At 44.6% G+C, this 11,756-nt stretch overlaps 2 protein-coding genes and 1 long non-coding RNA gene across 3 annotated transcripts; 2 read left to right on the forward strand and 1 right to left on the reverse strand.

Moving 5' to 3' along the window:
* Positions 1-698: 698 nt before the first annotated feature.
* Positions 699-3,310, reverse strand: LOC110538120 (nucleoside diphosphate kinase B). The gene is made up of 5 exons (XM_021624721.3): positions 3,240-3,310; positions 1,693-1,822; positions 1,513-1,614; positions 1,243-1,355; positions 699-996 (listed from the first exon to the last, which is right to left on the reverse strand). Exons 2-5 carry the CDS (start codon positions 1,816-1,818, stop codon positions 879-881), a joined length of 459 nt encoding a protein of 152 aa, XP_021480396.2. The 5' UTR covers positions 1,819-1,822; positions 3,240-3,310; the 3' UTR covers positions 699-878.
* Positions 3,311-3,423: 113 nt separating this feature from the next.
* LOC149979364 (uncharacterized) lies at positions 3,424-6,866 on the forward strand. Its single transcript, XR_016485227.1, has 3 exons — positions 3,424-4,868; positions 5,153-5,189; positions 6,409-6,866. It is a non-coding gene; the product is annotated as an uncharacterized LOC149979364 (long non-coding RNA).
* Positions 6,867-7,022: 156 nt separating this feature from the next.
* On the forward strand, positions 7,023-10,573 carry LOC110538121 (uncharacterized). Its single transcript, XM_090191397.1, has 5 exons — positions 7,023-7,031; positions 7,098-9,363; positions 9,530-9,828; positions 9,952-10,039; positions 10,363-10,573. The coding sequence occupies exons 1-5, from the start codon at positions 7,023-7,025 to the stop codon at positions 10,524-10,526; spliced, it is 2,826 nt and encodes a 941-aa protein (XP_090047523.1). The 3' UTR covers positions 10,527-10,573.
* Positions 10,574-11,756: the final 1,183 nt, after the last annotated feature.

Below are 11,756 nucleotides of genomic sequence, written 5' to 3' on the forward strand. Positions count from 1 at the left end.
TCCTGATACGGCCTGGTATAGAGGTCATCATTGAGCTAAAGTTGAGCCAATGCCAACTTCCTTCATACTGGACAAACATTCATCAACTCATTGGACACTGGGGAAGTAGAAAACATTCACTGCCCCCCCCCCCCCAATCACTGTTTTAGACCTGGGACACCAGGTGGGTGCAATTCAGGTAGAACAGAAAATTAGCAGGCGTCAGACCTCACAGGGTAAGCATTAAATACCCCTGCTATCGTTAATGTTACCAAGTTGAGCCAATATAGCAGGCATATAGGTTAACATCCCACTTTGGCAAGTCAAACATCCAGAAGGGTGTAGTTGACAATACCTAACCATCACATTGCAAATATTTTCTGCACAAGATGCTGTAATGTTGCCCAAACAGTTAAGGTCTACCAAAACCTGTCAGGCTTGCCCAATGGAAAACAGGTTTCAGAACTGTCACGGTTGTAGAATTACACTGACCCAATTAGGTAGTACACCCACATTTAGACCCCGCCCCCCCCCCCTCACAGCAGAGCATAATCAGCTATACTAGAGGGCACCCTGAACAGTAACACCTTAAACAAATGGCATGTAAACATCTTGCAAATTGTGAAGGATATCCAACAGCATTCCTTGCCATTTATGAATATGTTGAAGCCCCTTCAATATTAGCCCACACTGACTGAACAGAAGCCAGACAATACCAATTCAAGAAATCAACGCTTTAATCAAGTAAACTAGGCGAGCCTTGCATATTCCACTTCATGATTGTTTTTTTTATTGACATTTGTAAGTGCCTTCAAGTCACAAGGTACATGAACAACTCCAGATCAACAGCATTCAGAATGGTTTGCGATAAGTCAGTTCCAGTTGCAATTCCATTTTATTTACTCATACAGGAATCCATGTTGGCAGCTCTTGTACTCAACCACCTCCTCTGGCTTGAACCACAGGCCGATCTCCTTTTTGGCACTATCAAGGGAGTCACTGCCGTGGATGATGTTCCTGTAATGGCAAAAGGCAAATCAGCAACTCTGCATCATGTGGATAACAGACTAAGTTTATTGGAACTATAGCCACTGCAGAAGACATCTCTACACAGAAAATCAGTTACAGCATGAATATTTTAATCAGATTCCTGGCCAACGATGGTCCACACATTTTTATGCTGCACCCACTACTCAAATTGGTTTGGCACTTTAATTCTTCCCATATGAGATTCTGTATGGACAGGCATCAGTGGACACTTACCTGCCAAGCGTGATACAGAGGTCACCGCGGATGCTGCCGGGCTTGGAGTCTGCAGGGTTGGTCTCTCCCAGCATCAGTCTGCCGTTCTTCACAACATTCAGGCCTTCCCAGATCTGAACACAAGGGGAGGGTAAAATTGAGGCTTGAGTGGAACAATACATTCTATCACAATCACTGCTCAAGAGAACCTGAAGTATTGTGTTCAGGGTGGCATTAGCAGTGAGCGAGCATTTTGAAGAGGCCTGCGAGTAGTGTCTGGAGGATAGTTACCATGGCAACAACGGGACCAGAGTGCATGAAGGCGCAAAGGCCACCATAGAAGGGCATGTCCTTCAGGTCAATGTAGTGCTGCTTGACATGGTCCTCAGATGCCTGCAATCACAAAGACTCAGTTCAATGCCGTTGAACCCTACAAGACGCACCTCTGAAAAGATGCAGTTACTCACATACCTGGAGCATCTTCATGGCCACAAGCCTGAAGCCCCTCTGCTCAAAGCGCTTAATGATCTCCCCCACAAGCCCCCTCTGGACACCATCGGGCTTGATGGCAATGAAGGTACGTTCGGTGTTTGCCATGGTGCTGCAACATGAGGATAGAGATGGTAGTGGGCCATCAGTGAAATGCACTTTAACAATGAATAAACTGCCTAATTTGTGGTTATGCAAATGGCCTCTGATTTGGATGGAGTAAGCCAGGCCACTCTGCACAATACATCAGCTCAACCTTATCAATGTACCGCTAGTTGACAGCTCTTCAATGTCACCTCGACTGCTATGGAGTGAACAGATGTACTGTACCTAGTGGGATAGTGGCCAAGGCCAGTACAAATCTATTCTTATCACCATCCTGCGGAAAGTATTCCCACATGCCCATTCCATGCCTATGGGGTATTTAGTATGAATTTGTTTCGTTGCCAATGCGCAACTCATGTAACATACATGGGCAAACGAGTTTGTTTTACTGGTACTGTAGCTTAGTTAATGGTAGTGCAACGTGAGCTCAGGCTTTAGCCGTTTTATGTTTAGATTTGAAAAGTACGGTTCACTACATTCGACTGCAACCAGATGCTGCAGCAGTGTGACAATGCAGTGTTGAACCATAGCGCAAGCTTAACTTCATTGGGCTTTCAAAAATATAAATTCAATAACCTACCGACTTAAGTACATTAAAATGACAGTCATCTAATCAACTCACAACCACACGAACTGCGCACAGATAAGCGAATTTGACAGAAGTTAACATTTTTACATCGACATTGTTAAAGTGTTTGAATGACCAACGAAAAGCAGTTCACGTTAACTTGCCATGTCCAGATTTAATGCAAATCCGAGTTACTGACATTAATTTAACTTTCTAAGCGAGCTACGGAGGACGTTAAAGAAATAAACTTGAGCACACCCCATTGTTGAAAGCAGCCATATTTAGTAAATGCCACATGGCCCGGTTTGCCACTGCCGTTGGTCGAAATATATTCCAAGTAGATTAAAGTCGAATTGTCAAGTACTTGCCACCTACAACTGAGTTTATTGTAACACGAATGCGACAAATAAATTGGCTTAAGGTAACCTGCAAGGCTTAACTAGTTTGCTTTGTAAATTAACTGATAACACCACGCAAGCCAATCACGTCCGGTGAAACAGAAATGCACTTCCCCGGTCGTTTACGAGATTGCATGCTATCGATAGTTAATATATGACTGATCCAAGTCATTGGTTTACTATTAGGATGGGACTTAACTTTAAAGCGTCACACAATGCATGTCAATTAGCTAGCGAGTTGGGTAGAAACGGGCGAAGAACCAAGCCGTTACGTGGCATCCTAGCTAACAGTTGGCTAACGTTAGTCAATGTGAAAGGCAAAACACAAGCGAGACCTATCCACCAACTTCCTAAAAGCATGAAAGGAATAGATCGACAACGATAAGACACGTAAAACACAACGCTGTGATTTAATGCAAAATTAAGGGAGCTGTGGCGCCACCATTCAAGTAGCATACCTTTAAAGTTGAGATGAAGAGACTGACAGAAGACCCAGGAGACAACCGTTCAAGGCAGGGAAACAATCAGTAAGGACAAGAATTGATGACAGCTAGTTTATAAAGGCTGCCGAGTGAATGGGTGGGGCTTGGATGAGGTCAAAAATGGATTGACATGTTGCTTGCCTATTAATCACCAATGTTATTTTGTGCATTCTAGCGCCACACAACAGTTCAAGGTGATATCGACATGTGCTGTCAAATATTCGAGTCTAGACAATGGGAAGTGCAAATGATGTACCATCGCAACACCAAAGGTTGATATCAGCAGACTAACCAAAATGGTATCTTTTGCAAAGGGTGGGTGTAAACAGGCGTAGGTGTAAATATATAATATATAGCCTCACATTTTACAAACACTCTTTGAAACAATTTCCTTTACCCATTTTTAATTAAGTCTGCTTGTGGTGGCCGAGGCATATGTTATTTTTTTTATGAAGCAGACTTTATTTGACTGGAATAGTGTCTAGTCTAGTAACTGTTGTTGGCATTTATGCAATAATGCTTGAGAACCCGGGAATTATTGTGTGACAACTCGCGACAATGGCTGTACTGAGGTCCGAGGCGGAGCAACGTTTTTTATGGAGGCAGAATTGATTTGACTGGAAAAGTATTGTAACGCTCAGTGGTCTAGTCTGGTATCTGTTGTTTCACCGTTGATTTTGCTGCCACCTGTTGACTGTTGCATTTACCGCACAATTACGTTTGTGACGTGTATCAAATACGCCATAAGTGATCGTGTTCGTATGGAACGCCTTCCATATGTTTGAAACAGATCAGACATTTGACCATCCATTCAGTCATCACGTTGGCGTTGTTGGTGGTCGAAAATGTATTAATCTGCATTTTATTGCAATGTAATTGCATCATAATTTTTTGGGGTGATACATCCGGTGATAATATGGAGAAGAAAGAAGTTGAGGTAGGCTTTGTTTTTCAGATTTGTTTTATATCACACATTTTGAAAGGCAAGATAAGTCTTGCCATCTGCCAAAGTCAGGAATAGTGAGTAGTTGGGTAAAGGTGATCACCAAGGTGACATTATGCATAGAGGACTTTCTGAAGAGATTCCAGGGTCAGAGGTCAAAGGTTATATAACCTTTTGATAAATAATGTAGGCTAATTAATGAGAGTCTGAGGAAAGTGATATGTAAAATCTCAGTCACAGGACACTGAAGCAGAGAGAGAGATGCAGGAGGCTGATCCAGAATCAGCCGGCCCATCTCAGTCACAGGAGACTGAAGCAGAAAGAGAGATGGAGGATGCGGATACAGAGTCAGCCGGCCCATCTCAGTCACAGGAGAGTGAAGCAGAGAGAGAGATGCAGGAGGCTGATCCAGAGTCAGCCGGCTCATCTCAGTCACAGGAGACTGAAGCAGAGAGAGAGATGCAGGAGGCTGATCCAGAGTCAGCCGGCCCATCTCAGTCACAGGAGACTGAAGAAGAGAGAGAGATGCAGAAGGGTGATCAGGACTTAGCTGGCCCATCTAACACATGGGAGCCACATCAGACTTTTCATTGCAACCTATCCTTGGCCCAGAGAAGCTCCTCCTCAGAACTCAAATTCTTAGGGGAGGAGATGACTGAGAAGTAGGTTGCTCTTTGTCTTCCCCATACTTGCCTCCTATTCTCTATACTGTATGTTCTGCAACCGGCAAAGAACCAATCAGAAGGTGTGTTTGTAGTGTACATGTACAGTACCAGTCAAAAGTTTGGACACACCTACACATTCCAGGGTGTTTCTTTATATTTTTTTCTACATTGTAGAATAGTAGTGAAGACATAAAAACTATGAAACTATGAAAGTTCTGTAGAGGTCAAGGGTTAGATAGTTTTAATAATTAACAGTACTCATCTATTTACTCCTTTTGCAGGCAATGGATTCGTTTTACTGAGAATATGCATGAAAGGGTGAGTTAGTGTTAGCTCTGGAATTTCTAACATCAAGGAAACTGTAAAATAGACTTTGAGTGCATCCCAAATTGTGTCATTTTCCATAGTGCCCTACTTTTTACCAGAACCCTATGGGCCCTATATAGGGAAAAGGGTGCCATTTGGGACACAGCCTAGATCAGGGATGGGCAACTGGCGGCCGCGGATCTCCTTGTGTAGGCCCGCGGATCCATTTTGTTTTGTAACTGTCGTGGTCTCAACTTACTGTTGACAGTTAGTACAGTAGAATACACAAAGTGCAACTTAAAGATGTGGTTTTGCATCAGCAATTTTTCTCTTGCTATGTCAGTCACTGACAGTCACTCAATTAGCCCATGTTAGCTAAAACATTTTTGGGGGGCTAAATTAATCTAGTGGACATCTATCTAAACTTGTGGTAATCGTGGTTGAATTGCTGTGGGGGAGTTTCTCTCTGTCCCATAGCAAAATGAGAAGAATTGCATGAAAGTAGTTCTAAAATGTCAAAATGTTCTCTCTGCCGCAGGGCAAAATGTGTAGAAATTAGGCCTCCCGAGTGGCGCAGTGGTCTAAACCACTAGATATTCTGGGTTTGAGTCCTGGCTTTGTCGCAGCCGGCCACGAGCAGGGGACCCATGGGTAGGCGCACAATTGGCCCAGCGTCATCTTGGTTAGGGGAGGGTTTGGCCGGCAGGGATGTCCTTGTCCCATTGCAAACTAGCGACTCATGTGGCGGGCTGGGCGCAGTGCAAGCTGTCACGGTCACCAGGTGCACGGTGTTTCCTCCGACACATTGTTGCGGCTGGCTTCCAGGTTAAGTGAGCATTGTGTCAAGAAGCAGTGCGGCTTGGTTGGGTTGTGTTTTGGAGGACGCACTGTGGCCCCTCATGATTTCAAATTTTTTTGTTGCCCCACCCCCATAAAAGTTGCCCATCCCTGGCCTAGATATTCAAAACCTCAGTAAATGTACCAGGAGCTGGCGAGTCAGCACTTTGAGTCTAGACAATGAGAACCTGGTGAAGAAGCTTTATATCTCAAAAACAAGGTGGGAGGAAGTTGAATAGAATAACTTTATTTAATCAATTAAGTTGTGTCATTTGGATTAGGTAATAAATACATACGCCAAACAGCACAATGTAGACAGACGGTGGATTTAAGTGAATGTTAGATCTTGTTCGATTTTATAACAATCTTTCCCGGCTGTTCTTTTACATTACAGTTCACCATATTTGAGGCTCATGCTAAGTGCAAGAACATCCTGTCATGGGTGAAGAAGGCCTCTTCAACTGAGGTGGTCCCTGCCCTTGATCTCAGCATGGATTTGCCCTGGACACCATCATCATCATCAACTTCCTCCTCCTGGTCTTCAGTCGTAATCAATGTAGCAGATCTGGGAGCGGCCTCCACATGCCGCAGCATCAGATTCAGCCTTGGGCCAAGTCATGGGCCAAGCGAGGTCGCCAACCCTATAACTGGTGCCAGCACACGGAACCAAACTCCCTTCCCCTCCCCCATTTTGTATGTATGAGCATATTCCTCCCCATAATGGTTGAAACAGTTATTTCCTTTCCTTGTGTATAAATAATGACTTCTCTAAGAATGTTTTATTTCCACTGAATACACATGTGGGATCTTAAGTTTGCTACAGCAGGAAAATAATTCTGCAGCAACAGGAAATGTAGATTATTATCTGGATTATAATTAATTGGACATTTTTGTAGGGGTTGGTAAATAAAGTGGAAATTACAAACCTCAGAAGCCTTTTTAAATCATAAATACACTACACGTTTTACATTTCCTACCTTGTTCATCAAATTAAGATCCTGCATCTGTATGACTTTAGTTTTTTGATTAATTTATACAATTTCTTTGCTTCTTTTAAATTATGTTAGCAGTGTTTGTGTTCAGAAAGGTTTGTTATTGTCATTGTTACCATATTTCTGTTGTGGGGCCTTCTTCAGCTCAGAGGAGTCTTTGGGAAATGAGGAAGAGGATGACAACCTAAGAAGATATTCCTCCGCATCTGAGGACAGAGATAGAGAGGATTGGGACAGACCCCGCTCAGACCCCCTGAGGTCTGTGTTTGGACTGTCTCACAGCTTTATCTTCAGTCAGGTTCACAGAGACGCCCACAGGTCCCTGAGTGAGGTCATACTGCCGTCCATCCAGAGGAGACCGAAGAAGATGAGGCCTATTATTCTGTCTGCGGACACCAGGCTGATCATGGCCATTGTGGAGATCATCATCAAGCAGATAAATGCAAGACTAGCCCAGATTGTGCTGAAAGGATGTGCCAGTCAGGGAGCCGAAGCTCCTTCGACCAGCATCAGCTCACTGAGCAGTCAATTTGCTGAGCAGATGCTGAGGATAATCACAACCACAATGAATGGCCATATCATGGGACAGATGGCGCTCACTCGGCTGTCTGGAAAGTCCCCTCTGGAGATCGAGAGCAGGCTTGAGACAGAGCTAGGGCCACTGGCAGGTCAGGTCATTGTTGCAACCATCAGCAGCATCCAGAGGGCGAAGAGCGATGCTCAGACAGGACATGAGGTTCGGGTGTCCTCACCTTGCACCTACTTCCTGTCAGCTGTGTCGGCTGAGGTGCAGAGTCTGGTGGTCCAGAGATCAGGGACCAGGATGTCAGCCAGACAGTCAGGCAGCAACCACCTGCTGAACCTGTCTCAGGCGAAGATCACCAGGGCCGTCGAGTTGAAAATGGCTGAAATGTACCGCGGATCCCTGTGGGATTGGTCCCTGACAGAACAGAATATCCAGCCAGGTCATGGCAGAATCACTGCCATGTCCAGTGATTTGGTGGATTTGGTGGTCGATGATACCCTGGATGCCCTTGGATATCTAGAGAACCAGGCATTATCCGGGCCCCAGAGCGTTGGCTACCGGAACGGGATTGAAGGCCTCGACATTGATGGTGTGGCAAGGGACATGGTCCGGAAAGCTGCAGTCAAACTCAAGACATCCATGTCTGAGCTTGAGCTGGAGGTGGGATCCAGATCCTCACAGGGCAGCAGTGGTCCCTCGAACCACTCACCTCTGTCTCGCTCCCACTCCGACCCGAGGATGCTCCGTGTCTGGTCAGCAGTGGGAGTCAGAACTGTCCTGCAAGTGTTAAAAACAGAGCTTGACAGCAACTCAGACGAGTCCTTTGATCCGCTCCAGATGGCTAGAAACCTTCTAGCACGTCTAGCGTCGGGTGTCAAGAGCATCGACAATCTGGAAATTGGTGAGATGCTCCGGGGCACCTCAGCAATCATGGAGCCGGAGGCTGTGAGAGAACACCCAGAAATATCTTCCACTGCCATCTACCAGTCCCTGCTCATTGATTGTCCTTTCCCACCATCAGAGAGGGTTCAGGAAACAATTATCCTAAGCCATCCACTCACTGCACAGGACGTGACCACACAGAGGAAAAAGCAGCATTCTCCTGACCTTCAGACCGACAGCCTAATGGCAGAATACCCTGCCAAGGCACAACGGGTAGTGACTCAGGTCATAAGAGATTCTCCTTTAACCGTGGACATCCTGTCAGCCCACGTCTCCTCAAAGAAAATTGCTGAGGCCTCAACTCACGTTCTTGAGTCCCTTCTAGTGGACTTAAACGAGGCAGTTGAGGTGAGTAGGGCAGAGCGGAGCAAGTTCTGGGAACAGGTCCAGTTATCCTCCCAGAAACTTTACAGCACAGCTGTGGACAAGCTGAAGAGTTTGTACACTGGTTGCCTCCTCAACAACGAGCAAGACCACCAGGATACCCATGTAACCGCTGACAAAATCCAGGACATGGAAGTGTCTACCAACAATGACTTTAAAGACCCAACAGTTGCAGTCAGCCAGGAGTCAGTCCAACGCAGCGCCAAGAAGATCCTCACAAAGGTTCTGAATGTGATCAAAGCCGGAGTAGCTGGCTCAGAGCACTCATCTGTGGGCGAGCAGATGACCGAAAAGTGCCAAGTTGCCACAGAGATGTTGGACTCCATTCTGAACAGACTAGAAGATGATGAGCCTGATGTGGGTGAAGAGGATCATCTTCATGTGATGTCTGTCCGTGACATCTACGAGGATGTCTCATCTAAAACCTCTCAGGTTTGTATGGTGATGAGTAGCCAGGCGATGGACGCGTTGACCGATGATGTGTCTGCCGCGACATATGTGCATGGTAAGTGAAATGAACACTTTTCATTTATTTTATTTTCTAATATGCAATAAATTGATTAGCTCCTGTTGAATGTAGGATTCACTCATTTTGAGCTTAATAGTTGAATTGCAATTGTGTTCATTGGATTTTCATGATTGTGTATTATTGTAAAATATGCACAACATAATCCTGAGCTTAATTATTTTATCTCTTCTGCCCCCAGATATTGTGTACAGGTCAGAGAGTTGTCTCTCTCAGGCCACAAGTACCCACAGGTCAGGCACTAGCCAGGCCTCCAGTGACCTTGTTGTTGAGTACATGTCTGAGCGCCATGCCAACTGCCTTGACACCGCATTGCCTGTAAGGTGCACTTCTACAGCTGTTGGCGATACAGAGACTTGTCATGTCCCCTCTGCCAGAGTGAAGAAGAAGAGTCAGGGCCGGAGGTTCAGTTGCTGCCCAAAGTTGCCAACGGTCAGGATCAAGGTATGGAGCTCCATGTTTGGTGTTTTTCCCCTTCATTACAGCTGAAATAGAATCCAAAGCTAATGGGGTCAGAGTGAGACATTGTGGGGCGTCTAATGGAAGGATGAATTTACTCTGCAACAGGTGTTCAAGGGCAGAGTGGAACCAGAGAGCCACCCCGCTCAAAAGGAGCTGCCTTCGCAGCGTTTCAGCACCTCTCGAGTTGCGCTGCGTAAGCGACACACAATGATGATCGTTTTATTTTGATGCATTGCCAAGATGTGGCCAGTGGTTAGAGTGAATGCAGCTTTACTGAGTTTAATGCTGAGGTTTATTCATCTCTGGTCCCATAACGCTTTCTCTGATCAAGGCCACTGAGTTTGACGAGCTGTCAGGCATACATTGTAGCGACTCTTACATTTCCCAAAGTCAAAATGATAGATGCTGTCATTTTGATGTATTACCTTTTGTCTGGTTGGTTTAGACTGTGGTCAGAGAGAATGAAAGTACATTTGTCATGTTCAATTCTGATCCTGTAATGTTCTCTTATCACAGATGATGATCATGCTGTCCCATTCATTCCCCAACTTGAGGACGACCTGCCACCAGCACCTGCACAGGAGTCCCGTAAACGTCCCCTGTTTGTGAGAATGTTCCGGGCCATTTCCAGGGCCATCTCAAAGCCATTCAAGGGCTGTGCTTTTTGCAAGAATAATTAGGAAAGGGTTAGCCATCAACATCTAATAAACATTAGCAGCATTGATTTGTGTGTCTGCAGTCAAATTTAATAGACTCTATTGACATGGCATTTTAGCAGACACTTATCCAGAGCAACTAGGGTTGGGTGCCTAAGTCAGTTTGAAGATACAAACCAGTGACCTTTTGGTTATTGGCCCAACACTCTTAACCACTAGGCTACCTGCCACTGCATGGGTTTTACCATGTTGCTTATTCTTTTTTGATTCCTTCCTATCTGCAAAGAGGTTGACCCAACTGAACATTTCACACCAGATTTCTATGTTCCATTTGCTGTTTTAAGTACATGATTTCAATATATGTAATATACTTGCAAACTGAGAAGGCATTTCACACCAGATTTGTTTGTATTGACCTTGGTGAAAATGTGTTTATATGACATTGCAGCACAATATTAATATAATAAGTGCCTTTTTCAACACATTTTGATGCATACATTTCCAGGGGGGGGGGGGGGGGTATGGTTTGTGGCCCATTATATTCTATACAGCTCTTCGGGAGAGGTTGCCATGGTCAAAGTAGAGCTATTATCATCCTGCTGATCATACCGTATTTGGAATGAAGAAGGGTCCATTAATAGGGGCTAGGGTCAGCCTGAAACTGAGAGGTATCTGTTGGTTGGGGGCCAAGGGTGGGCTTGAAAATGGGCCACTGACAGATGCTATTTAGAGCTTCTGCTTTCCCATAGCTCCTTCTGTCAATTTACATAATCCCTCTGTCTCTCTTGCACCCCTTTGATAGTTTGATTCGTGATCACCTCTGTAAATCGCTTGTATTTTTTTACAAAATAATTATCTCAACTATGGTCTATGAATGTAGGGGTACCAGGAGGGAAATGTAAGAGAATACAGATGTGTATTTGAAAATATAGGAAAGTTCCCAATTCCAATACTGTATATGAAGATGATATGTTCCCATTATGCATAATTGTTATGCTTTTTCTATGCATAGTCTTTTATCTTTATTTTGTATCATTTGTATCTGTCTCTTGCCTGTCTCTCACATACTTTCACACATACCCAATGATTACACTAATATGTACACTCTTAAAGAAAACATAAATAAATACAGATTGATGAGATAGTTAGGAACATTACATTCAAAATACATTTAAACTTTTTGTCAAAGGCAATAGCTAATATATTTCTACAACCCATGGAGAACAAGGCGCAAGTATTTTTGTGAGACCGTTT

The sequence above is a fragment of the Oncorhynchus mykiss genome, chromosome 12 (assembly GCF_057628025.1).
Source record: "Oncorhynchus mykiss isolate SJ-2025 chromosome 12, ASM5762802v1, whole genome shotgun sequence".
NCBI classification, from domain to species: Eukaryota; Metazoa; Chordata; class Actinopteri; order Salmoniformes; family Salmonidae; genus Oncorhynchus; species Oncorhynchus mykiss.

Bases quoted from the DNA above. Each gene is read 5' to 3' on its own strand.
- LOC110538120 (XM_021624721.3), bottom strand. From the start codon at position 1,818: ATGGCAAACACCGAACGTACCTTCATTGCCATCAAGCCCGATGGTGTC. The intron at 1,356-1,512 runs GTAACTATCCTC...CCTTGTGTTCAG, and splicing joins CTGGTCCCGTTGTTGCCATG to ATCTGGGAAGGCCTGAATGT. The intron at 997-1,242 runs GTAAGTGTCCAC...TTGCCATTACAG, and splicing joins CTCTGTATCACGCTTGGCAG to GAACATCATCCACGGCAGTG.
- LOC110538121 (XM_090191397.1), top strand. The intron at 9,829-9,951 runs GTATGGAGCTCC...ACTCTGCAACAG, and splicing joins TGCCAACGGTCAGGATCAAG to GTGTTCAAGGGCAGAGTGGA. The intron at 10,040-10,362 runs GTAAGCGACACA...CTCTTATCACAG, and splicing joins CACCTCTCGAGTTGCGCTGC to ATGATGATCATGCTGTCCCA.